Here is a 27,763-nt window from a genome sequence, read left to right on the forward strand (position 1 = left end):
ACCTTAATTTTCAGTGCCACATACACACTTCTTTCCCCACCTCTTATTCATTTCTGTCTCCCTTCACCATTAGAACTGCTGTTTGTCTCTTTTTTTCATTGTATTCCAGCACCCAGAACATCGAAGTCACTCACCAAATGCGTCTTGCATTAACTAATTAATGACTGTAGTGGATGGAAGCAGGGAGATCAATTAAGAGTCATTGCAAGTAATACAATTCAGGTGATAACAGCCAAAATAAAGAACAAAATAGAGGGTATAGAAAAAAAAGGTAAGGATAAGATCAGGATTGTGTGGTGACCTCTTGAATGTGAGAAAGACCGAAAGAGCAGGTACAACTAATTCCTAGGTCTCCATCTTAGGGTACCACGTAGATAGCAGTGAAATTCACCAATTTTAGAAATAGTGGGGAGTGTAGTACTGAGGGAAATGTTCATGAGGATATGAACTTTCAAGCAGGGTTTCTTTTTTTTCTTCTTCTTCTTAGATTCTACTTAATTTGGTAAAATTGTCCCCAGAGACACAAAACCTATGGCTTGGCTATCACCTATCATCCCTAGGCTTTATACTTGGGCAACTCATGACCTGGTAGTCAGACTTCCAGACCCAAAGCTCTCAGGCAACAGAAAAGTAAAAAGGAATCTCTCACTTCAGAGAAAATGAACCTATCCCCCCTCTCTGCTCCCCTTACTCACAGCCTCCCTGTACCCCAACTTAAATAAAAAGGATAGCAGAGAACAACGCATGAGTATCACACACACTCACACAGCTTCCTTTCTGCCCAAAAGCTGCAAAATCCCTCCCTGGAAGAACAACTGGCAACACCAATCAAGGCTCAGTTGTGCAAAGTGTTGGTTGGAATCCTCTGAGACTGGTGAAAATCCAGAGAGAAAATATTTTACCTTCACCCCATTCCCAGACCTCTCATATTTAAGGAGGCTATAAAGCGTCCAGAAGATATCTGGTGGAAACTAGCAATGATGGCATCAAGCTCAAACACAGAAGTCTGGGCTGAGGATCTGTCCTAGAAAATGTTATCCTATAGAGGGCTTGCTGAAACTATGGCATAGTGGGATTATTGAGGAAGAATACTTCACAGGAGAAGACGACTGTGGTCCAAATCTTTGTTATGGTGACACCTGAAATGTAATTTAAAGGATTATTATTAAATTGTCTAAAAGCCCTTTACATGCATATGCATCTGAGTTTATGATTACCCTGTCACTGTTTTCCTCCATTCTTGCAGATAATGGACATTATTGCCAATGGCTCTATTAATCCACAGCCCCATATATTGGCTGTAACTATGTGTCAATGGCAAAGATTAATTAATATTTCTAAATAATTTTGATATATTAATGTAAGATTTACTTTCAAATTAAAATTAAATCAGCAATTGCACACTTACTATGTGTAAGACAAAGTCCTAGCACTCAATGGATGTTGATCCCCTTTGTTTCCCCCAAATGAAGTCAGAAGCGATAGGAGTCCCGAAGCTTTCCTGTCTCCTATAATGTGAGGAAGAGCATGTGAAAGGAAGTGCATGTGCTTTGATTCAAACCAACCTAGTTTCAATTTTCAGCGGTCCCTCCTGAATATTTTTGAGTTATTTACTCTCCAAGCCTCACTTTCCCTATCTTCTCAAAACAGGATCATAAGGGCACCTGGGTGGCTCGTGGCTCAGTGGTTTAAGCCTCTGCCTTCGGCTCAGGTCATGATCTCAGGGTCCTGGGATCGAGCCCCGCATCGGGCTCTCTGCTCAGTGGGGAGCCTGTTTCTCCCTCTCTCTCTGCCTGCCTCTCTGCCTACTTGTGACCTCTCTCTCTGTCAAATAAATAAATAAAATATTTTAAAAAAAAAAACAGGATCATAATACCTACTTTACAGCTGTGAGGACCATCAATACACATGTGCAGTGCCTGACACTTAGACTCCCAAAACTATAGAATAAGTTGTGCAGCATTAGTATAACTCTTCCAAGTTAATAAAAGAGAGCAAACAAGAGGGGGAAGCTGGTTAAACATGTTACAACTGAATTATTTGTTTTGCTTTGTTCAAATGCAATCTCACTGATCAGGAACGGGCTTTAAAAGCAGTTATTTTCTTGCACAGATTCCCATTACATTGCCTCAAAATTCAGTGTTTGCCAACATGTTATCTCCAATAGTTTCAAAGTAAATACTGTGCACAATTTAGTTTGTGCTGCCATAAGCTTTGTAATCAGCCATCTACAGAGGTTCAATGACAAGTTACTCTACCAACAGAAGGGTAGATATTTCTTCAGCGATTTCTACAGGGTGCAACAACCCATTCTTATGCAATTAATTATGGCTTGTGGGATTAAGGTGATTTGAGCTCCACACCCTTTGTTTATTGAGTCATATGTCTCCTGGTGCTTTTTAGTCATTGAGTTTAAGGTGTTTTCCATGAACTGAAGCAAAGTTGGCGATAAAGTCATTCCCATGGGAGCCTCATCCAAGCTAAACCAAGCACATCCTGACTCCAGCCTTTGCGTTTCTTTCAATCTTCAGCTTCTTGTTTCTCACCACTTCTCTCTCCACACTCATAAGTCTTGACACATTAGTTCATCTCTGGTTGAGGAGAATGATCTATCAGTTTGGAAATTATTCAGGCTTTTGGGTTTACCCTGGACTCCAACTCTGTCTCCTTTCGGCTCTGCCACTCCTCAGCAGCCACTAACATTTACTGAAATCACAAATGCCAAACACCGTGCATTTGTGATTGTGTGTCATCTGCACAGTGACCACATATGGTAACAGATGAGTAAACTGAGTCTCAAAAATCAACAAATGTCTACGTGCCGATTTCCTCCAATTTGAAGTTTAACGCAGTAGTGGTTTCCAAATGCTGGACTCTGGACCAGTGTCAGGGTTAGTCAGTTTTCACGTATAGCAAAATGAACAAAGAGCAATGCAGTAAAAAAGATATCATAAAACTAAAGCTACATCATTCATTTTTTGTTAGCCTGAGACTATTTCGTTCCTACTTCTAGGCACGTAAATGCCCTTTCATTAGATGATGTTTGAGTATGGTCAATTTTTGTATGATTAATGTGTTTGTTCAACAAAATTGAAAGCTGGCAAGTCTCAGTCTGCCTCCAGCAATCTCTTGATATGTTATTGGTCCCAGAACCACAGAATACGATGCACCTGTGATGTACTGCAAAATACCAGGAAGTGTCTCTGAGTCATGGAGAGCCCAAACAACATCAGGCAGCCCTGCTATGAAAACTAAATGTCTGCAAATCACTGACCCTCAGAACATTCTATTCACACTTATACCAGAAGCTTGGCAAAACAAATAGGAAAAATGAGAAACTATATTCTTGCTAAGTGTAACTGTTTTTCAGCTATGTTAAGACTATTTTTTTTAATTTTTTTTCTTTTTTCTTTTTTAAGATTTTTTATTTATTTATTTGACAGACAGAGATCACAAGTAGGCAGAAAGGCAGGCAGAGAGAGATGGGGAAGCAGGCTCCCAGCTGAGCAGAGAGCCCGATGTGGGGCTTGATCCCAGGACCCAGAGATCATGACCCGAGCCAAAGGCAGAGACCCAACCCACTGAGCCACCTAGGCACCCTATGTTAAGGCTTTAAATCTGAAATGTGCTCAGAAGTTAACACTGCAACAAACTTACAAATATCATAAATATTTGTGAACCACCTATTTAAGGCAGTTACTCTGCAAAGTGCCCGAAACAGAAGAATGCATACTGTCTTTCCCCTCCAGTGGCACACTGCCTAGTAGACAATCTATTTAACTAGAAATACATTTCCTAACAGAACCTCATTGATCTTCAAGACAGCATGTGAGACAGATATTATTAATCCCATTTGTCAGACTAGGAAAGTCTCAGATGAATGACAGTACGACCTCCAAGCAAACAAGGGAGAAAACAGAAATTCACACTTAGTTCTTCTGGTTACCTCCCTACCGCAAGTGTATGTGGTTGTGGGGAGGGAGGCAGTGAAGAAGATGGTACCTGGATCATGTGCTTAATAATTACCAGATACCATTTTAGTACAAATCTACTGGCTTACACTGTAGTTTGCAAATTCATGGGGGAAAGAAAGTAATAAATCACACAAATCTTCTGCTGTTGGGACAGTTCTAACTCATTTCAGAGATGAATTTCAGAGTTCAGGCTTGTTACTCTCCTGGACCTGAGCACTCAACCTCTGGTCACACCCCCATTTTTAATAATATAGAGAATATAACAGTGAGGAATGCTACTGTTCTGACTCCCTCCACCCCATCCCCACCCAGAAGGACCCCTCTTCTGTATACCACAGCGGATGGTACTCAGTTAAGGGAGCTTTACCATACATAGTAAGTGTCCAACATAAGGTCTTGGGAAGACAACAAAACAGTACAATTAGTTGCACCTCTTGAGAACCTCATCAACTGACAGAGTAAGGGAAAATAATTGCAAAGCATAGGTCTGATTTACTTGTGCTTCTATCAAACTACCAAATGTCAGCATTTTTGTGCTGAAAAAAATTTTGAAAGAAAAGTCACCAAGGTTCTGGTCAAGAATCATGTTGTTTCCTATATAGAAAGCTATGTTGAGACTAAAAGACATAGGAAGATAGAAAATGTTCATAAACCCTAAAATAATGGCTTCCCTGAATGAAAGGTTAGTTTTTGATCATTTTCTCTTTTTTTAAGGCCAGCACGGGTACCCTCAAGCTCGAGATTCCTGAATCCGTATGTAGTGTGTTTTGTTGTGGTGGCGGGGGTGGTAATCTTGGCGGTAACCGTAGCTCTACTCATCTACTTTTTAGCTTTTGGTAAGTACTAGAAGACTAAAAGGACCACTTTCCAAACCAAATTACTAAATATACCTTCAGATGAAAAGTTTGGCGTTCTTTCTTTTATTGCCACTATTATTTTTTAATGTAATGTAATTATATGCCTTATATATCCCTAAATACATGTTTGTGTCTATATTTTCCCTCAATCAGTACTTTTTTCTCTTCTCTTTTTTTTTTTAGAATAAACATTATTACGCAGATAAGAATTATTCTAGCCAAAGGGAAAAAAAGTCTCTTGATTCTTTTCTGACATTAGAATTTGCCGATTTTGTTTTCTCATTTAATATCATGATTTCCTCTGATAAAATTGTAAAAGTGAAATATTGCAAAGAATTTTAAGTTTCAACATTAAATATCTGGAAGTATATGTTAATTCATGATCTTTCTCCTCATAAAACAATCTTAGGAGAACAGCTACAAAAGATGAGGAGAAAAACAAATTTTAAAAAGGATCTGTTCTTTTATTATTTCTCTTAGTACTATTATATCACAAAAATAAAGGACACATGGACAAGAAACAATACAAAGAATACAGGATACCCTGCTTACTCACAAACAATGTTCTTTAATATCTCAGTGAACATTCTTTCAGATGTTTTAATGTAGGTAAAGAAAATCGTGTCAAGTAAATAATAAATAACTAAATAATATATGCTATAATGTGCTTTTTTCATCTAAAAATGCACTTTGGGATTATTTTATCTCAACTATAATCCTGTTAAATCATTTAAATCATACGTGTGGGTGTGTGTTTAGGTATATGGGTATGAATGAATGTAGAGAGACAGAGAGAATATAATTTATTATATGCTCTATAGTAAATAGGCAAAATGCATATTTATGTGAAAGTTGAAAAATTCTCAATGACACAATAAAATTAGCAGCATTAGGAAAACCAGTAATAATAAATAATCTTTTCAGTCAAGCTAATTATAAAATTGTGGCTACATTTTTCTGTCAAATCACCTGGAGGCAGCTAAGTCTAAGGTGAATTACAGAGGTAAGAAATCTCAAATTCCCCATTAAATTAATCAATTTTCACTTTTAGTGGCACCATATTGTCACACAAGTGGAGGAGCCTAGGTTCATCCTCTGCAGAATGCCTCCCAGTAACCATTTATGGCCCTTAAAAGACTTGTCCCTCCACCACAAAGGACTATATCACCCTTCCACAAGGATCTCTAACTCTTTCCCCTGCATGAATTATGCTTATGAATGATCAAAAGATTTTTCCTGAGACAGATTAGGTTATTATATCCGTGTTCATAATGTTTCTAAGATGTATACAGTATGTTTTAGAAATATTCACTTTCTTCACCAACTGAATATGTCCTCTGGCACACATTTTTTGGTGGAAATAATTCACACTGGACAACCTATTATTTTATTCAAACGTTTATTTTCTAGCTTACTCTAAAAAACTAACAAGTTACTAATGCCTCTAAAATGATTATTATGTGAAATAATTCTTAAAACTATTCAGAATTACTTTGGGTTATTCTTTAGTGATAAATGAATAATAGCATATTATAGACATTCATTAATACTTCTTGATGAATAAATCTGCAATCACAAATCTCCCTAAAATAGAGTAAAAATGAAAATTATGATAATTCTGATCACTTTAATTTCACAAATAATGCTGCTCTGATTTTCCTATATCCTTAACAATTTCAGATCTGTCCATTTTTCAAAAAACTGAAAGAAAAATAACTTTATTATAGTTACATCTATAGTAAGTTTGGGGTTTTCTTTCAGAGAAGCAAAAAAAAATTTTTTGGATGAGATACTATTCAACTCTTCCAGCAGAGAGATAATCATAAAAACAACTATTCATTTAAGAGAAGCAAATTTTTTAATTGTATAATAGAGCATCCCATAATCCTGGATAAATTAAAGTTTAAAGTACTTAATAGTGAGACTGATTCTGCCTTTTCTTTGCTTTACAGATCAAAAGTCTTACTTTTACCATAGCAGCTTTAAAATCCTAAATGTCAAATATAGTAATCAGTTAAATTCACCAGGTACACAGGAATACAGGGCTTTGAGTGGAAGAATTGAATCTATGGTAAGTTAATGTTTATCTTTGCTCTTTATTCCATCATAAAACAAATTTGGTAATAAAGCTAACATTTTGTGATCTATTTGTAACTGCTAAATGCTCTGCTATTTTTCTTCCCTGGATACTGAAAGATGTGTTTCTTTGTGCCTTTTCCAAGTTAATTTTCTAGTATACTGATTCTTCTTTTACTTTTTTTTTTAAGTCATGAGTGAAAAGTGCTAGAAGGCTCTTGAGTAAATTCATATTTTATATGATTATGACTTCAAAGGCTGGAAGTCCACAGTCCGTGCAAGTTGAGCATTTACTACTGCTCCCCTTGAGATTGTCTTCTTAAATCCTTTCCATTTGGCCTTCTTTCCTTTTATCTTACCCAACTAAACACACAGGTAGCAGGTGTTAAATGACATGTTTGCACATCAAAAATAACATAGTTTAGACAACATCCTACTCTGGCTCAGTGATAGACATAGGAAATATGCAAAGCAAGGTCAGGCTTTCACTTGAAGAGGCCCACCAGGAAATCTCACAAGTGGACCCTTGCATTCATTTATGACCATGGACCAGAGTCGGGCCTTTAGCTCACATAGTCAGCATTGACCAGTCTAGAGGTTGCTTACTTAGCTTTTTTTTTTTTTTTTTCCCTTTTTATTAATTTTTTCAGCGTAACAGTATTCATTCTTTTTGCACAACACCCAGTGCTCCATGCAAAACGTGCCCTCCCCATCACCCACCACCTGTTCCCCCAACCTCCCACCCCTGACCCTTCAAAACCCTCAGGTTGTTTTTCAGAGTCCATAGTCTCTTATGGTTCGCCTCCCCTCCCCAATGTCCATAGCCCGCTCCCCCTCTCCCAATCCCACCTCCCCCCAGCAACCCCCAGTTTGTTTTGTGAGATTAAGAGTCATTTATGGTTTGTCTCCCTCCCAATCCCATCTTGTTTCATTTATTCTTCTCCTATCCCCCTACCCCCCCATGTTGCTTCTCCATGTCCTCATATCAGGGAGATCATATGATAGTTGTCTTTCTCCGATTGACTTATTTCACTAAGCATGATACGCTCTAGTTCCATGTGGTATATATACACAATGGAATACTATGCAGCCATCAAAAGAAATGAAATCTTGCCATTTGCGACGACGTGGATGGAACTAGAGCTTACTTAGCTTTTTAAAGAGGTTAAGAATATAAATTAATTCAATGTCTCTAAAACTTTAGCATGTAACAGAATCACCTTGCAGGCTTGTCAAAACCAGATTTCTAAGCTCTGATGTCAGAAGCTCTGATTCAATAGGCCTGGGGCGAACTCAAGAATTTGCATTTCTAAGTTCCCAGGTGATGATGATGCTTATGGTCCAAGGACCACACTTCGGGAACCATTAAGTTGATCTATAATGAGAAATCTTATGGCTGGGAAACTAAATATTGGCTCATCTAACACATTTTTCCCCAGAGGCAAACTTCGCTAGAAGCCAAGTTATGGAACAACTGCTTAGTTTAATGGGATTAGAGCAAGGGAAGTTAGGTATATCATTTAAATGTTTAATGAGATCTGAATAAACAGCTGAATCAGTCGATTTGGGAAGAGAATCTATGAGAGTCCCTACGATTTTCCTTGTTTTTGAGAACCTTGACAGTTTCGCAGAGTCCCAGCCAGTCATTTTATAAAATCCCACAACTGGGCCTTTTTTGTTTGTTTGTTTTCTCTTGCTTAGAATGGAGTTTGGGGAGGGAGGAAGACCAAAGAGGAAAAGTATCATTTTCATTCCATCACACGAAGGGGGTTCATTACACTGTCAGTCACTGTCAACTTGATCACCCAGCTGAAGTGTTTGTGAGGTTTCTACTTCGTACAGCCATTCCCTCCCTTTACCACACTGTACTCTTTGCAAGAAAGACACCGTGTCTCAGCACGTATAAGAAGTAGAGGAGTGGGGAGTTATGCTTTGAATATTCGAAGAATATTTTAAATTCTTCTATTTTTCTATTCTCCCCATGTATTTATTCAACCACTTGCTTATACCAATATCGTGTTCTCTGCGTTTTTAAGATTAATTCTTAGGCTGCACTCCAGAAACGCCCCAGTTTACATTCTCACCAGCATTACGTAAGTCTACACAGGACTTAGACTTCTTTCCCCATGGCATTAACACACGGCGTCGTAAATCATTTTAATTGTTGCTCATTCAGGAGGTGAGAAGTGATAGCTCACTAATTATTTTGGCTTGCATTCCCTTAATTACTAAGATTTAATCTGCCTTCCTATATTAATAAGTCATTTTTACAACCTCTTTTGTGAATTGCCTGATCATGACCTTGCCCATTTTCTTACTGGAGCACTTGTCTATTTTATATGGATTTGAAAAAAAAACAAAACTTGAAACTTGTACTTATTAGAATATTAAAGTTGCCAGTCATTCACATTGCATATATTTCTTTAATAATGTGACTTAACTCTAAATCTTGTTTATAATACAGGGGGTTTTTAATGTTAAACATTTAATTTTTCATATAGTCAGATTATCAATCCTTTGTATGATTTCTCTTTTCTGTCAGGTTAAAAATGCTTTCTCCACTCTAAATACTCTTTAAAATATTCATTTTTATTTTCTTTTTATAATTTTATTATTTAAGCTTTTACAATTTTAAGCTTTTATTCATCTGTAATTTACTATGCAATAAGGTAGAGATCCAAATTTATCCCCCAAAATAGCTAGGTGGTGGTACCAAAGCAGTGTGTTTAATAGTGCAATGGGTATATTTGCCATGCCACTTCTATTATACGCAAATTCCTCCTTTTCTGTTTTCTGTACCTTCTTGTCTTCACTGATTAATCTTTGCCTGTACCAGTACCAAGCTATTTGGAGTACTGTGGTTTTACAATATACTTAAAAAACTAGCAGAGAGGGGCGCCTGGGTGGCTCAGCAGGTTAAAGCCTCTGCCTTCAGCTCAGGTCATGATCCCGGGGTGCTGGGATCGAGCCCCACATCGGGCTCTCTGCTTAGCTGGGAGCCTGCTTCCTCCTCTCTCTCTGCCTGCCTCTCTGCCTACTTGTAATCTCTGTCAAATAAATAAATCTTTAAAAAAAAAAAACTAGCAGAGAAACTTTTCCCTGGAAATTCTTCTGATGTATGATTTCCACACTCTCATTTCTTTATCTTTCAGTAAAAACACTTTAAACATTTAAAACACCGTATGAATAATACTCTAGGGCAGTGCTAATTTATGGTTTACAAAGCACCCTCTAACCTTCAGTTCACAATGGCCAAATGAATTAACAGATCATTTTTATAGATGGCTAAAGTAAAGGTGGTGAGATTAGGAAACATGTTAAAATGTCAATCAACTGGAGAGTGGTAGAACCAGCATTCAAAGCAAGGGCTTCTGATTCCACATCCAAGGATCATACCATTTCCCAATGGTAACCTGAGTACCATCGTTATCCTTGTCCCACAAACAACACATTATATATAGTTAATGAGGAAGAGAATACTCCCAGCATCTTCTGTTATATTAGGCAATTCACGTCACTTTTCTGGCTCTCAATTTACTTATCAGTGAAATAAAATAATTGAACCAGATGATTTTTATAGTATATTCTAACTCAAAAAGTCTATCACTTTCTGACTTTCAAGCATAATATCACTCATTTGCTTTTCCTATCCTGCTTTTCTGACCACTTCTCTGTGTCCTTACAGGATTACCCCTTCTATGTTGAAATTCCCCAAGGCTTTGACTTTGCTCTCCTCTCCAGTCACACGTTTTGTTTTTTTTTTTTAATTAATTTATTTATTTTCAGTGTAACAGTACTCATTGTTTTTGCACCACACCCAGTGCTCCATGCAATACATGCCCTCTCTTTTACCCTCCACCTGGTTCCCCAACCTCCCACCACCTACCCCTTCAAAACCCTCAGGTTGCTTTTCAGAGGCCATAGTCTCTCATGGTTCACCTCCCCTTCCAATTTCCCACAACTCCCTCTCCTCTCCATCTCCCCATGTCCTCCATGTTCTTTGTTATGCTCCACAAATAAGTGAAACCATATGATACTTGACTCTCTCTGCTTGACTTATTTCGCTCAGCATAATATCTTCCAGTCCCGTCCATGTTGCTACAAAAGTTGGGTATTCATCCTTTCTGATGGAGGCATAATACTCCATCATGTATATGTACCACATCTTCCTTATCTATTCGTCCGTTGAAGGGCATCTTTGTTCTTTCCACAGTTTGGCAACCGTGGCCATTGCTGCAATAAACATTGGGGTACAGATGGCTCTTCTTTTCACTACATCTGTATCTTTGGGGTAAATACCCAGTAGTGCAATTGCAGGGTCATAGGGAAACTCTATTTTTAATTTCTTGAGGAATCTCCACACTGTTCTCCAAAGTGGCTGCACCAACTTGCATTCCCACCAACAGTGGAAGAGGGTTCCCCTTTCTCCACATCCTCTCCAACACACGTTGTTTCCTGTCTTGCTAATTTTGGCCATTCTAACTGGTATAAGGTGATATCTCAATGAGGTTTTAATTTGAATCTGCCTTATGGCAGTGATGATGAGCATTTTTTCATGTGTCTGATAGCCATTTGTATGTCTTCATTGGAGAAGTGTCTGTTCATATCTTCTGCCCATTTTTTGATATGATTATCTGTTTTGTGTCTGTTGAGTTTGAGGAGTTCATTATAGATCCTGGATATCAACCTTTTGTCTGTACTGTCATTTGCAAATATCTTCTCCCATTCCGTGGGTTGCCTTTTTGTTTTGTTGACTGTTTCCTTTGCTGTGCAGAAGCTTTTGATCTTGATGAAGTCCCAAAAGTTCATTTTCGCTTTTGTTTCCTTTGCCTTTGGAGACATATCTTGAAAGAAATTGCTGTGGCTGATATCGAAGAGGTGACTGTCTATGTTCTCCTCTAGGATTCTGATGGATTCCTGTCTCACATTGAGGTCTTTTATCCATTTCGAGTTTATCTTTGTGTATGGTGTAAGAGAATGGTCGCGTTTCAGTCTTCTACATATAGCTGTCCAGTTTTCCCAGCACCATTTATTGAAGAGACTGTCTTTTTTCCATTGTATATTTTTTCCTGTTTTGTCGAAGATTATTTGACCATAGAGTTGAGGGTCCATATCTGGGCTCTCCACTCTGTTCCACTGGTCTATGTGTCTGTTTTTATGACAGTACCATGCTGTCTTGGTGATCACAGCTTTGTAGTAAAGCTTGAAATCAGGTAACGTGAGCAAAGGCGGTTCTAAGCGGGAAATACATAGCCATCCAAGCCTCCCTCAAAAAAACTGAAAAATCCAGAATACACCAGCTCTCTCTACACCTTAAAGAACTGGAGAATCAACAACAAATCAAACCAACTCCACATGCAAGAAGGAAAACAATCAAGATTAGAGCAGAGATCAATGAGGTAGACATCAGAGATACAGTAGAACAGATCAATGAAACTAGAAGCTGGTTTTTTGAAAGAATCAATAAAATAGATACCATTGGCCACACTAATCCAAAAGAAAAGAGAGAAAGCCCAAACTAATAAAATTATGAATGAAAAGGGAGAGATCACAACTAACACCAAGGAAGTAGAAACAATCATCAGAAATTATTACCAACAGTTATATGCCAATAAGCTAAGCAACCTAGATGAAATGGATGCATTTCTGGAAAACTATAAACTCCCAAAATTGAACCAGGAAGAAATTGACAACCTGAATAGACCGATATCTAGTAACGAGATTGAAGCAGTGATCAAAAACCTTCCCAAAAACAAGAGCCCAGGACCTGATGGATTCCCTGGGGAATTCTACCAAACTTTCAAAGAAGAAATAACACCAATTCTCCTGAAGCTGTTTCAAAAAATTGAAGCAGAAGAAAAACTTCCAGACTCGTTTTATGAAGCCAGCATTACCCTGATAGCCAAACCAGGCAAAGACCCTGCAAAAAAGGAGAATTTCAGACCAATATCACTGATGAATATGGATGCTAAGATTCTCAACAAGATCCTAGCAAACAGGATCCAGTAGCACATTAAAAAGATTATCCACCATGACCAGGTGGAATTCATCCCTGGGTTGCAAGGATGGTTCAACATTCGCAAATCCATCAATGTGATAGAACAAATCAATAAGAGAAGAGAGAAGAACCACATGGTCCTCTCAATTGATGCAGAAAAAGCATTTGACAAAATCCAGGATCCGTTCCTGATTAAATCGCTTCAAAGTATTGGGATAGAGGGAACATTCCTGAACTTCATAAAATCTATCTATAAAAGACAGATACTGTTTGTATCTGTAGATGATCTCATCCATGTGCATTACTTCAACCAATACTTATCTAATGACTCACTTGGTCTCAAGCCCAGACATTTCTTCTGTATTTCAGACTGTTGCATCCAACTGCCTGCTTAATATCTCTACTTGTTTTTTTTAATCTCAAATGTATTATATCTTAAAATCAAATTCATGATCTCCCCATACCATACCAGCCTTCTTCCAATAATCCTGTCCCCATTAACGACAATGTCACTCATTAAGTTTTCCAAAGCAAAAACCTAGAATTCATCTTTGACCTACTGCCCTCTATCATTCCAAATATCCAATCCATTACCAATCCCTGTAGGTTTTATTCCTATTTCCCTCATCTCCATTAAATTCTCGTCATACCTACCACCATGCCCTTTCAAAACCATCATGATGTACTTTTACAGATGGAAAAACTGAGAAGAAGAAAGGTTACAAGGCTCATTCAAGTTCTTATAGCAAGCCAACTTATCTCTGTGTTCTCCATCAACTTCCCTTTCCACTATCCTATTGGAATTCTCTACGATCATCTGCTCACTGATTTTCTGTGAACTGATAAGTTCTAATGAAACTGATAAGTTAGAACTGATATTAGAACTGATATCAGAACTGATAAGTTTCAATGAAAGGGCCAAAACATTCTATTCTGGAAAATATGAAATCTTATCCATGGTCCTCTTCTTTTATCCTTGTATCTTGATATCAACCAATTAATCAATTTGTTTTCTTTATGTTGCTTATTGTCTTAGTCATCACTAAAGTTTTCCACATAACAAAAATGTCATAATTAAGGTGGATTTTTTAACTTTGGTCCAGTCTAGCCTGTGCAGGTGTAGTGCCAAACCATAAATTAAAATATAATCATAGGAAACGTTAATCCAGATTTTACCAGTTCCTTCAGCTTTAGGTCAATTCTTTTTACTTCTGTTAAAATCAAGTAAAACTAAAGTTAAACCATTTATTAAAATGCTTTCTATAATAGCATATTAACAAGCATATTAAATCTTTCTTTGTAGTTAACTGGAATATAGTTCACCAAATAACAGGAACTGTTAATTCTAGATCATAGAATTTTGGGAGGTTTTTTTTCTTTCTCAACACTTACTAATATTTCCTAAATTTTTACAAAAGGAACATGAGCTATTTCCACAAAACTCATAGTCTCGTTATTCTTTGAAGTGTTCAAGTCGTCTGAAAAGAAAGAAAATCATCATTTTGTCAAATAACTGGCAGTCTGATACCAGCCTATAGGAATGGATATTTTATTTTTTTTTCCATTTTATTTATTTTTTCAGCGTAACAGTATTCATTCTTTTTGCACAACACCCAGTGCTCCATGCAAAACGTGCCCTCCCCATTACCCACCACCTGTTCCCCCAACCTCCCACCCCTGACCCTTCAAAACCCTCAGGTTGTTTTTCAGAGTCCATAGTCTCTTATGGTTCGCCTCCCCTCCCCAATGTCCATAGCCCGCTCCCCCCTCCCAATCCCACCTCCCCCCAGCAACCCCCAGTTTGTTTTGTGAGATTAAGAGTCATTTATGGTTTATCTCCCTCCCAATCCCATCTTGTTTCATTGATTCTTCTCCTATCCCCCTACCCCCCCATGTTGCTTCTCCATGTCCTCATATCAGGGAGATCATATGATAGTTGTCTTTCTCCGATTGACTTATTTCACTAAGCATGATACGCTCTAGTTCCATCCACGTCGTCGCAAATGGCAAGATTTCATTTCTTTTGATGGCTGCATAGTATTCCATTGTGTATATATACCACGTCTTCTTTATCCATTCATCTGTTGATGGACATCTAGGTTCTTTCCATAGTCTGGCTATTGTAGACATTGCTGCTATAAATATTCGGGTACACGTGCCCCTTCGGATCACTATGCTTGTATCTTTAGGGTAAATACCCAGTAGTGCAATTGCTGGGTCATAGGGTAGTTCTATTTTCAACATTTTGAGGAACCTCCATGCTGTTTTCCAGAGTGGTTGCACCAGCTTGCATTCCCACCAACAGTGGAGGAGGGTTCCCCTTTCTCCACATCCTCTCCAGCATCTGTCATTTCCTGACTTGTTAATTTTAGCCATTCTGACTGGTGTGAGGTGATATCTCATTGTGGTTTTGATTTGTATTTCCCTGATGCCGAGTGACGTGGAGCACTTTTTCATGTGTCTGTTGGCCATCTGGATGTCTTCTTTGCAGAAATGTCTGTTCATGTCCTCTGCCCATTTCTTGATTGGATTGTTTGTTCTTTGGGTGTTGAGTTTGCTAAGTTCCTTATAGATTTTGGATACTAGCCCTTTATCTGATATGTCGTTTGCAAATATCTTCTCCCATTCTGTCAGTTGTCTTTTGGTTTTGTGAACTGTTTCCTTTGCTGTGCAAAAGCTTTTGATCTTGATGAAATCCCAATAGTTCATTTTTGCCCTTGCTTCCCTTGCCTTTGCCATTGTTCCTAGGAAGATGTTGCTACAGCTGAGGTCGAAGAGGTTGCTGCCTGCATTCTCCTCAAGGATTTGGATGGATTCCTTTCTCACATTGAGGTCCTTCATCCATTTGGAGTCTATTTTCGTGTGTGGTGTAAGGAAGTGGTCCAATTTCATTTTTCTGCATGTGGCTGTCCAATTTTCCCAGCACCATTTATTGAAGAGGCTGTCTTTTTTCCATTGGACATTCTTTCCTGCTTTGTCGAAGATTAGTTGACCATAGAGTTGAGGGTTGATTTCGGGGCTCTCTATTCTGTTCCACTGATCTATGTGTCTATTTTTGTGCCAGTACCATGCTGTCTTGATGATGACAGCTTTGTAATAGAGCTTGAAGTCCAGAATTGTGATGCCACCAACTTTGGCTTTGTTCTTCAATATTCCTTTGGCTATTCGAGGTCTTTTCTGGTTCCATATAAATTTTAGGATTATTTGTTCCATTTCTTTGAAAAAAATGGATGGTATTTTGATAGGGATTGCATTAAATGTGTAGATTGCTTTAGGTAGCATAGACATTTTCACAATATTTATTCTTCCAATCCAGGAGCATGGAACATTTTTCCATTTTTTTGTGTCTTCCTCAATTTCTTTCATGAGTACTTTATAATTTTCTGTGTATAGATTCTCAGTCTCTTTGGTTAGGTTTATTCCTAGGTATCTTATAGTTTTGGGTACAATTGTAAATGGGATTGACTCCTTAATTTCTCTTTCTTCAGTCTTGTTGTTGGTGTACAGAAATGCAACTGATTTCTGTGCATTGATTTTATATGCTGACACTTTACTGAATTCCTGTACAAGTTCTAGCAGTTTTGGAGTGGAGTCTTTTGGGTTTTCCACATATAGCATCACCTTGATCCCAAAACCAGACAAGGATCCCACCAAAAAAGAGAACTACAGACCAATATCCTTGATGAACACAGACGCAAAAATTCTCACCAAAATACTAGCCAATAGGATTCAACAGTACATTAAAAGGATTATTCACCACGATCAAGTGGGATTTATTCCAGGGCTGCAGGGTTGGTTCAATATCCGCAAATCAATCAATGTGATAGAACACATTAATAAAAGAAAGAACAAGAACCATATGATACTCTCAATAGATGCTGAAAAAGCATTTGACAAAGTACAGCATCCCTTCCTGATCAAAACTCTTCAAAGTATAGGGATAGAGGGCACATACCTCAATATTATCAAAGCCATCTATGAAAAACCCACTGCAAATATCATTCTCAATGGAGAAAAACTGAAAGCTTTTCCGTTAAGGTCAGGAACACGGCAGGGATGTCCATTATCACCACTGCTATTCAACATAGTATTAGAAGTCCTAGCCTCAGCAATCAGACAACAAAAGGAAATTAAAGGCATCCAAATTGGTAAAGAAGAAGTCAAACTATCACTCTTCGCAGAGGAATGGATATTTTAAAAGATACAAAGTGGTGTAATAAAGATTGCATTAACTTTATAGTCTCAAGAAGGATTGGTTTCAAATCCTGGCTTAATGTAATATTCAGCACACTAGTTCATCTCCATGTCCACATCTCCCTTTATGCTGCCTCACAGTACAAGTCAATGGAATTCACTCCCACATTAGGAAACCTCAGTACCTCTGACTGACCCTGAGTCATGGGAGAACCATTCCAGGCACAGAATCACCCATAGTTGACTGTGAAGCTGAGCTTTATAACTCAAGAGCACCGTCCTTGCTGGGACTGAAAAATGATGCAGGGAATCTGGGTTCTTTCCACACTCTGGTGACTGTGGCCAGTGCTGCTATGAACACTGGGGTACAGATGGTCCTTCTTTTCACTACATCTGTATTTTTGGGCTAAATACCCAGTAGTGCAATTGCAGGGTGATAGGGCAGCTCTATTTTTAATTTCTTTTTTTTTTAAATTTTACTTATTTATTTGACACAGAGAAAGAAATTACAAGTAGTCAGAGAGGCGGGGGGGGGGAGGCAGGGAGAGAGAGGGGGGAAGCAGGCTCCCTGCTGAGCAGAGAGCCCGACGCGGGGCTCGATCCCAGGACCCTGAGATCATGACCTGAGCTAAAGGGAGAGGCTTAACCCACTGAGCCACCCAGGTGTCCCTATTTTTAATTTCTTAAGGAATCTCTACACTGCTAATCAAAATGCCCTTAAACAGATAAAGAAGATGGATAAAGAAGATGTGGTCCATATACACGATGGAGTATTATGCCTCCATCAGAAAGGATGACTACTCAACTTTTGTATCAACATGGACAAGACTGGAGGAGATTATGCTGAGTGAAATAAGTCAAGCAGAGAAAGTCAATTATCATATGGTTTCACTTACTTGTGGAGCATAAGGAATAACAGAGGACATTAGGAGAAGGAAAGGAAAAGTGAATTTGGGGAAATCAGAGGGGAAGATGAATCATGAGAGACTGTGGATTCTGAGAAACAAATTGAGGGTTTTGGAGGGGAGGGGAGTGGGGGGTTAGGTGAGCCTGGTGGTGGGTATTAAGGAGGGCACATATTGCATGGAGCACTGGGTGTGGTGCATAAACAATGAATCTTGGAACACTGAAAAAAATAAAATAAAATTTAAAAAATAATAATAAAAAAGAAAAATCATTAAACATTATACAAAAAAAAAAGAAAAATGATGCAGGGAAATAGTTAAGGTTAGGTCAGGAAATTACTGATTGATGTCACAAATAACCTTGGACGCTTAGGTATTAGCCAGAATTAACAAGGAAAAAAACTACCCTTTACATGTTTTCCCCTTTTCATCACTCATTTTAACTTGGTTTTACCCATTTGAAAACAGTTGTTGGGGAATCACACAAATGTAAGTTGTATCATGGACTCCCCTAGTGTTGACTTGGCACTGGCCCTGACTGCCCTAGGAAGAGCCACCAAATCACACTGAGTAAAACATCTAATGTTGAGGTGACTTCTGGTGAAGATGCATCCTGTCCATGATCATCTTTGTATCATAGATGAGTAAATAGGTACTGCACCCAAAAGCTGTATCACTGGTCTAAATCAACCTCATCTGTTCTGAGATAGAACTGAACTGAACTGAAATGAAAACTCCAGTCCCTGTTCCTCATTAACTTAAGTCCGATGTTGCTAGGTTAGAAAGAAGGAGGAAGGGAAGAACAACTGTAACTACAAAGAGGTTTTTTTTTTCTTTTCTTTCTACAGATTACTAAAACGTTCAAAGAGTCAAATTTAAGAAGTCAGTTCATCAGAGCTCATGTTGTCAAACTGAGGTAAGTGGAACTCCATAAAAAATACATAAGCTTAGATGCAATTTGGCCCATTTGACTCTTATTCACAGCATGGATAATGAATGAGGCATTCACACAATTTGTTGCAATATTATGAAAGAAGTATCATGGGCAGCTTAAAAAACAATGCCAAAACAATAACAAAACATGCCACATATGATCCATTTACTAATGTAAATAAACATATTGCTTCAATTCTTGGTAGGAAAGGAAGAAAGATTAAAGAGAGTCAGGTGAAGGTATGGTAACAATGCCATCCTCCTGTATAAATCCAGTGGATTCCATTCACAATCTAGCATATGTAAACAGTGGCCCTGGAGTTGTACAATGCTGTGGTCCTGGGCATATTCATCCAAGATCAGAACACTATGACCAACATCAAGCTTTTTGGTTTGTGTCTGCCTGGAATGCTATAATGTGAAAGGTGCTGTGGCCAAATCCAAGCATGTCTGGCAGGAATTAATAATAAGGGGAGTAGCAGTATGCATTCTAGTTATTTGACATTCCTGCCTTAGTTGAATGTGTACCTGTCTGTGTGATGTGATGAGACAGGCCCTCCCAACTAGAATACTAACCCTATCACAAATGCCTCAAATGCCTACACCGCCTGATCCTTCAACTAGTACACAAAAGTCCTATGAAAGGGAGGTATTTCTCAAATACCACTCCCACAAGAAAATTAATATTGCTTCTTTGTAGAATATGTCCCAGGAGCATGAACATCTGATCAGATAAATCTGATAAATCTGTTAAGAATTGAGAAGAGTAGGAAGAATCCATGGGAAAAGTATTTACCAACATGAATTTCAGTCAGTTCACTGCACATTCCCCTTAGCACTTTCCTTTGAAAATCTCTGTACTAACCACTAACTCTCAAAATCCATAGGACTGGATGAACCTTCTGCATTTCCTCCCCTTTTGCTCACTTCTCCACAATCTCGCTCCTGATGCCACCACAAAATGCTATCTACCTTGCCAAGTTCAACAGTGACATCCAAGTCACAAGCTCCAAACAAACTCTATCAGTCTTCTGTTTGGATCTCTCAGTAGTATTTGGTAATGTTGTATTTTCAGTCCTCCTTGAAATAGTGCCATCCTGTAGTTTCTATGACCCTACACATCCTTATTTTCCTCTTACCTCTCCATTCACTCCTCAATTTGCTTCACTAGCACATCCTTCTCTGCACATCCTTCAAAGGTTGTTGGATGTCAGCCTGTGCTATAAGTCTCTCATCTTCTCAGTTCTTCTCAGTGGCTTCATTGCCCCCTCTATGCTCAATATTCTCAAAGTTGTATCTCTGGGCCAGTCCTCTCTTCTCATTTCTAGACATGAATGTACTCAGCCTCTACTTGGTGTCATCATACAGTTATCTCACAGACAACTCAACTTTACTGTGTCCAGACCTGAACCTAACATCTCTCCCCCACCAAATATTACTCTTTTACTGTTGCTTACCTCTAACAATGGCATCACTTTCAACCTAGTTGCTTAAGAAATATACAAGTCATCTTTAATTTCTCCTCTCCCTCAACCCACAAATCCAACCATCTAATAGAATCTTTCTATTCTATTTCCTAAATATCTCTAAAATCCATAATTTTCTTCAAATAGTGCCCTCAACCATTTCTCTCCTGGACTATGAACGGTCTCCTGAATGAGCCTCCTTTCCTCCATTCTTGCTCCACTCATTCTATACAGCAGCCAGAAAGACTTTTTGAAACAAAATTCTAAACATATTATTCCCCTAGTTAAAATCTTTCTATTGGCCACTCATTGCCTTTGCAACATGCCAAGTATTATATACGAATATAATAGATGCATATCAAAGGTGCATATATTCTTGATATAATGTATCTACATATGTGTGTGCATATACATGTACATATATATGGAGAGAGAGAGAGAGAGAGATTTTTATACACATATATGTAACAAAGTTTACCCAACCTTCCTTTTTCTGATTTCTTCTTACCATCTCCATCTCTGGGCTTATCTTTCACTACCCTCCACCTAGACTAGTCTCAGTCCCACTAGATTTCTGTCAGTTCTTCACAATCTCTAACCCCAAGAGGGGTTTTCAATATTTTATTTTTCAACATTTACAGATCCTTGTAGGTTAGACATTTCACCCAAAACAGAAAGACAGCTATATTTTCTAATACATTCTGATCATCTTTGCTTTTAGTGATTATCCTTAAAATTTAAATAAGGAGAGTTGGCTTAATTCACTACCCTTCTTCCAAATAATATAAGGAACTTGAAACTCTTGTTCATGTTATTATGAATGATGTTTTAGCTCCACCCTATTTTTAATGACTCCAAATTAGTCACTGTAATGATAGATTACTAGTTTGCCATATTCATTTTTTATTTCTTACCATAACTTAATCCTCCTGGGTTCAATCTCCTTCTTACTGAAGTACTTCCTTTATAAATTTTCACAAAAGCCATGAGCCATAAAGTATCCTTTTTGTTTTGCTTTGATCTAAAAAAAGTCTTATTTTATGTTCATTCTTGAATAATACTTTAATGTGGATATGAAATTCTAAATCAGTGGCTATTGTCTCTCAGCAATTTTGAAGATACAATTATAAACTGCCTTCTTTGTTGCTATTAAGAAATAGCCCTTCAGGCAGGGGTGGGAGGTTGGGGGAACAGGTGGTGGGTAATAGGGAGGGCACGCGTGCAGCACTGGGTGTTGTGCAAAAACAATGAATACTGTTACGCTGAAAATAAATTAATTAATTAAAAAAAAAGAAATAGCCCTTCAGTCAAACGTTATTTGTTATTGTTTGAAAGTCTTCCATTTGTTTTTAGAGTTCAGAGTTTTTTTAAAATCATGTATTTATCGGGGGGAGGGGTGTTTCTTTTATTTAGTATGCCTCAGACTCTTGTGATCCAAGGCTTCATATCTTCATCAGTTCTGGATAATTCTCATTATCTCTTATAATATCATTGCCCTTTATTTCTTGGTGATCTTCTTTAGTTTTGCATTAGGTAAACATTGAAACTTCTCTAGTCTCTTAGCCTCTGTTTCATCTCTTTATCTGTGCTACATTTTGTGTGATTTCTTTATTTTTATCTTTCAGTTAATTAATTTCTCTTTAGCTTTGTCTGATATTTTGTGTAACCCATCCACTGAGTTTTTAATTTTGATTAAAAATTATGACTACGTTTTCCTGTCTGCAAGCTCTATTTGTTTCTTTTGTAAGCTTGTCCGGTCTGTTTTGATAATGTCATATACTTTTCTCACATTTATGGTTCCCCTTTTTATGTCATTAGTCATTTCAAATACAGTTACCCACCTGTTAGTTTTACTATATGAATTTTTGAGGATGCTGTCCTCATTCTGCTGATTCTAGCTCATGATAAATTCTTTGCCATTGGGACTGTGTGATTACTTTAATCCCACTTCATAAGTGGGATACTATGCAGATACTATGCAGATACAATTTACAGAGGATTTGCTTCTATCAGACACTCTAGGAGGATCAGCAGACATGAGCCATTTTTTGTTGTTGTTAATTTCTTGGTTTCTGGAATCATGCAGATGGTGGTAATGCAGATCTGAAACTTTCATGCAGCTGGCTCATGATCATGAATTGTCAGAACAATCTTTTTTCTGTCTAGACCTGGAACCCTGAGACACATAAACTTCCTTATCTTTTTTTTTTTTTTAAATGACATGATGAGCACATTTTTTTCTTTCTAATCCATGCTTTCACTGAGGGTTTAGTTCTTTGAGAATCCTGGCCTTATTTAGAAACTTCATGTTCACTTCCCTAATTAACACTAGCCCAAAGCCTCCTCTCCCGTATCCATGTAAATGCTACAACTCAAGCCTGTTGGATATTCTAGTACTTACTACATAATATTCATGTTATTTATTTTTGGTCTTCCAAGATTTCCCTTACTGTAATGTTAGCTTTAGTTTTGCATTTCAAATGAAATTTATTCTATTTTATCAAGTATTTCTGGTTATTTTAAATGGAGAATTTTTTTTTGGTATAATTTTTTTTAATTTAATTTTTTTTATTTGTTTATTTTCAGGGTAACAGTGTTCATTGTTTTTGCACCACACCCAGTGCTCCATGCAGTACGTGCCCTCCCTATTACCCACCACTTGGTTCCTCAACCTCCCACCCAACCCCCCGCCCCTTCAAAATGCTCTGGTTGTTTTTCAGAGTCCATAGTCTCTCATGGTTCATCTCCCCTTCCAGTTTCCCTCAACTCCCTTCTCCTCTCCATCTGCCCATGTCCACCGTGTTCTTTGTTATGCTCCACAAATAAGTGAGACCATATGATACTTGACTTTCTCTGCTTGACTTATTTCGCTCAGCATATCTCTTCCAGTCCCGTCCATGTTGCTACAAAAGTTGGGTACTCTATATGGAGAATTTTTTAATTATTTAGACTTTTGTGTTGCTAGAAATGAAAGCAATAATTATTTCTTCAGTGTCTGCTCCTCTATCTAAACTGCAAAATCCATGAGAATGGCAAGTGTGAATCTTGATCACTGTTAATTTCTGAAACTAAGAACAGTGCCTAGCACAAGAAAGTGGTTATTTAACATTTGCTAAGTAAATATTAAATTAATATCTGGAATGAATATTACAGCAGAACTGATAATTGAGAGGAGAGGAAGAAGCCTAGAATGAATATGAAAGACAAATTTGTCTATTGCACATTACAGAAATGAATATGGCCAGTGTTAGGTGGGGCAATGATTAACATGGTAATTCACATGTGAGGAAGTGGACATTATATTGATTTTTGATCATTGTAGCATTTAATCAATTTATTAAGCTTCATTGTGGAGAATATGTGTAGCTAACTGGTATAGAGATAAAATGTTTACATTTGACTTTGTAGCCACATTAATGCATTCGGGTACTAGAAAATTAACCCAAGTCTTTAAGTCACATAAATTTGGAATCTTTCTCTTTATAGATTTGTTTAATGAGATAAGGGGGTTTCTTTTTTGAAGAGTTTTGTTAAGTCTAATATTAGCTAATACTTATAAGTATTATAATTATATTATATTATATTATAATAATAGCTAATACTGTATGCTATGTACTTTTCCCAAAACTTTTGCATGTGTTAATTCACATAAACTTCATAACAATCAATTTTAATGTGAGGAGACTTAGAGAAAGATTAAGAAACAAGTAACTTACTAAAGTTGAACAGTAAATGGCAGAGCTGATATTCAAACTTTGGAGTTCTGACTTTAAAGCCAGCTATACTGAATGGTGGATATAGTGTACCATGCTTTGAAATCACATATTTGTGGAATAACATTGTTATATATCATTAAGTATGCAAACACTGTTATATGAATCTGTTCTAAAGCTAAATTCTCCAAGTGTATTTTTTAATGTTTAATCAATAAGAGAATATAAACAGAATAGCATAAAATTATATTTATTTTTAATATATTTATGGCTTTCAGGCAGGAGGGTAATGGTGTGATAGCAGATGTTGTCATGAAATTTAAATTCACTAGAAATAACAATGGAGCATCAATGAAAAGTAGAATTGAGTCTGTTTTACACCAAATCCTGAATAACTCTGGAAATTTGGAAATAAACCCTTCGACTGAGATAACATGCAAGTACCATTAATTTTTTTTACCATTTTATCCCAATATATCAACTCAACCAGTGATAATTCATATTTTAATTTAACAAGATTGATTTTCTTTCCTTGGAATTAAACTTGACAAAAATAATATACTATAAAGGTAGACATAATGCATAGTTCTCTAATATAAAACATTCTAATGTTTAAAGAATCATTCAGCATTCATATAGTAAATTTCACTAGCTAAAATTCTTTTATTAATTTTCCCTCTCAACACTCCTTATGAGAGATGCTGTTGTCAGATTTTCAACCTGTAGGTATGTTATAGAAGTGGCAAATAGTTGCTCAAGGTCAGAGAACCATTTAATTAGCATTCCACCTCACCCAGAATACAGGGTGCAATTGGAAGGTATCTAATACTTGTAGAATGAAGGAGGAAATTAGGTATTTCAACATTCCTAACTCCTCTCTGAAAATATCTGTACCTCTGCCTGTCTTGAATCTATTTCCATTTTTTCCATTGCTACCACTCTGGTCCAAGCCAACATCATTCCTGACTTGAACTGCTGCACTAGCCTCCACATCATTCTTTGTCATACTTTCTTGGCCCCTTCCAAACTACTGTCTACATAGATCAAGGAAATAGTTTAAAACATAATTTCCATATTACTTAAAAGCTTCCCATGACTTCCAACAAATGAAACAAGCAAACAGATATGATCTAACATATATTTTTAGGAAAAAAAAAAAAACCACAGCCTGGTAAAGTGGAGATAGACATCTTGAAAAGCGCAAAGGTGGAGGCAGGGAATCCAGATTGAAGGTTATTGTAATTGTATAGATGTCAGATGAGGAAAGCATAAACAAATGGGATCAGGAGGATGAGCCAAATGAAAAAGATTGTTAGAGGCTAAAAGGTAAAAGATGAGGAAAGCATAAACAAATGGGATCAGGAGGATGAGCCAAATGAAAAAGATTGTTAGAGGCTAAAAGGTACAAAATCTGAAAACTAGTAAGATGTGAAAAGGATGGGAAGGGAGGAATTAGAGACTCTTTCAGATTTCTAGCCACTGGTAGAAGTGGGATCATTTCCTAAAGGAGGAAACATAACACCGCAAATCTGGAGTAAATTTGGTCACACCGAGTTTGAGATGGCTATCGGATGGGCAGAGAAGATGGTTCTGTAAGCAGACCTTAAATTACCACCGACAGACCTTCACTCTCTGCTATCACCATATTTTCTGCCCGGGCGCTCACACCATCTCCCTTCGTGACGCGCTTGCACTACCAGCCCTACCGATGCGATTACTCCACAAACATCATCCATCTCCGTGCACTTGAACCCACTACACTTTCACCTGAAATATCTTTTTAATACTTGTCTGCCCAGAAAGTTCCTTTTAGGTCTTCAAAATACAGCTCAAGTATTTTTCTCACCATGGTAACTCAGTAACTCTCTCAGGTAGCATGATCACCCTCACCATTCTCCCCTCCACTTTCATTTGAATTGATTTGAATGATTCCTTGATTAATTTCTAGTTATGTGAGGGCAGACCTCCTGTGTTTTGCTCAGTGTTATATCTGCCATACTAAGAATAGAATCAGTAGTAAAATACAGATATATCTATATATACCTACATATATATTCAAGTAAATGAAAATCTAACCTCTCTTATGCTATTTATCACATCATATTTCAACAACTTGCTTATGTTTCTGTTTTCCCAACTAAACTGAGTGACTAAACTGAGCAGGAATAACTTTTAAATAGCTTTTAAGTATCTTTTAGTGTTTGATGAGAAATTAAACACAAACTCTGATATAAATAACAATAAATTAGGGGAAGACTGTAAACACAGAGATTTCTGGCACTTACGACTTAGAGACTTTCAGCAGGTCTAAGATGAAGCCTAGAAATCTGTATCTTATCAGACCTCTGACTGATTCTGATGGTGGTTGTCTGAGGACTACATTTAAGAAATTAAGATGAAATAATATACACCCTTATTGATCTTATTAATCTTACTCTCTATTTTTTTTTAATACCAGCACTTACTGACCAGGATACAGTAAATATTTTCACTGAAGGTAAGTTTCAAAATTATCTTATAAAAACGATTTATCAAAATACAAATAGCAAATGGTCAAGTATTTGCACTCTTTGCCAAGGTAGCTTCTAAGGTGTTATCTTTATTTTTATTAATTCACTCACGTGGGCCACTGTTGAGAGAAGACTGTTGAGAGAAGACTGCTGATTCCACTGGCCCATGGAGTGATGTTTAGGTTTTCCCCTCCTTTTAGAAGAAGGAGGTGGCAGCAGTCCCATTCTGTGTCAAGTCTGACCTCAGGAAAATGTTCCTGACAGCTTTGGGAAGCTTTTCCTACCCCCGGTCTATGGTGGCAATTCCGTAGACTTATAAATTCTGTTTGGGGACACCATTAATATGGCTCCTCCTGACCACCAGCATAGCCTGCTTTGTTATTAAGTTAACCAAAAAGTAGAATTAAAAAATTATGAGTGTTGTCAGTTTTATGTCTCTAATCTAAAGGAAGAGTCATGACTTTCCAATGTCATTCTGTACACTCTCAGGCTAGGATAGTAGACATATAATCCCTAGAAAACAGCTGTTTCCTTCTCTGGTGGTGAAATGTGGTTAGAAATTAGTTCAGTGCACCTCTATAGCTGGCCTATCTCAAATCCTTAAGTGATGTTACAAGGTAATGCTACCTTTATGGGTGTTTCTCAACTTCATTATATATTTAATTCATACTTCTTTTTAATGAAAATATGCTTAAGTAATTTACTAAGGAATCTGGTTGAAGGATGCAGCAGAGGAACTTCCATTCTGTGTATATTCGAAATGAAAGTCTGGCCCTCTATCTGGAAAGTCTGTTAGGAAAAAATGCCTTTGGATGGATGTTCTATTAAAAAGTGTCACTACTTTAGGGACGCCTGGGTGGCTCAGTGGGTTAAAGCCTCTGCTTTCAGCTCAGGTCATGATCCCAGGGTTCTGGGATCGAGCCCCACATCGGGCTCTCTGCTCCGCAGTGAGCCTGCTTCCTCCTCTCTCTCTGCCTGCCTCTCTGCCTAGTTGTGATTTCTCTCTGTCAAATAAATAAAATATTTTTTTAAAAAAGTGTCACTACTTTAGAGCAATAGAAATTGTTGGTGGTGGTTTACTTCTAATTTCTTAATAATAGACTAAAAAAAAAAGGAAGTAAATCATGGAAAGGGGAA

The 27,763-nt window shown here is 37.5% G+C and overlaps 1 protein-coding gene across 1 annotated transcript in view; it reads left to right on the forward strand.

Annotated features, from left to right (window-relative positions):
* Nucleotides 1–27,763, forward strand: part of TMPRSS11D (transmembrane serine protease 11D) — a 54,172-nt gene that overhangs the window by 14,228 nt on the left and 12,181 nt on the right. Inside the window, exons 2-6 of the mRNA XM_045998536.1 lie at nt 4,689–4,810; nt 6,784–6,902; nt 18,853–18,920; nt 24,395–24,552; nt 26,575–26,613. Of these exons, the coding sequence (XP_045854492.1) occupies nt 4,689–4,810; nt 6,784–6,902; nt 18,853–18,920; nt 24,395–24,552; nt 26,575–26,613 (506 nt within the window). The remainder of the gene's footprint in view (nt 1–4,688; nt 4,811–6,783; nt 6,903–18,852; nt 18,921–24,394; nt 24,553–26,574; nt 26,614–27,763) is intronic.

This window comes from Meles meles, chromosome 2, assembly GCF_922984935.1.
Source record: "Meles meles chromosome 2, mMelMel3.1 paternal haplotype, whole genome shotgun sequence".
Taxonomy (NCBI): Eukaryota; Metazoa; Chordata; class Mammalia; order Carnivora; family Mustelidae; genus Meles; species Meles meles.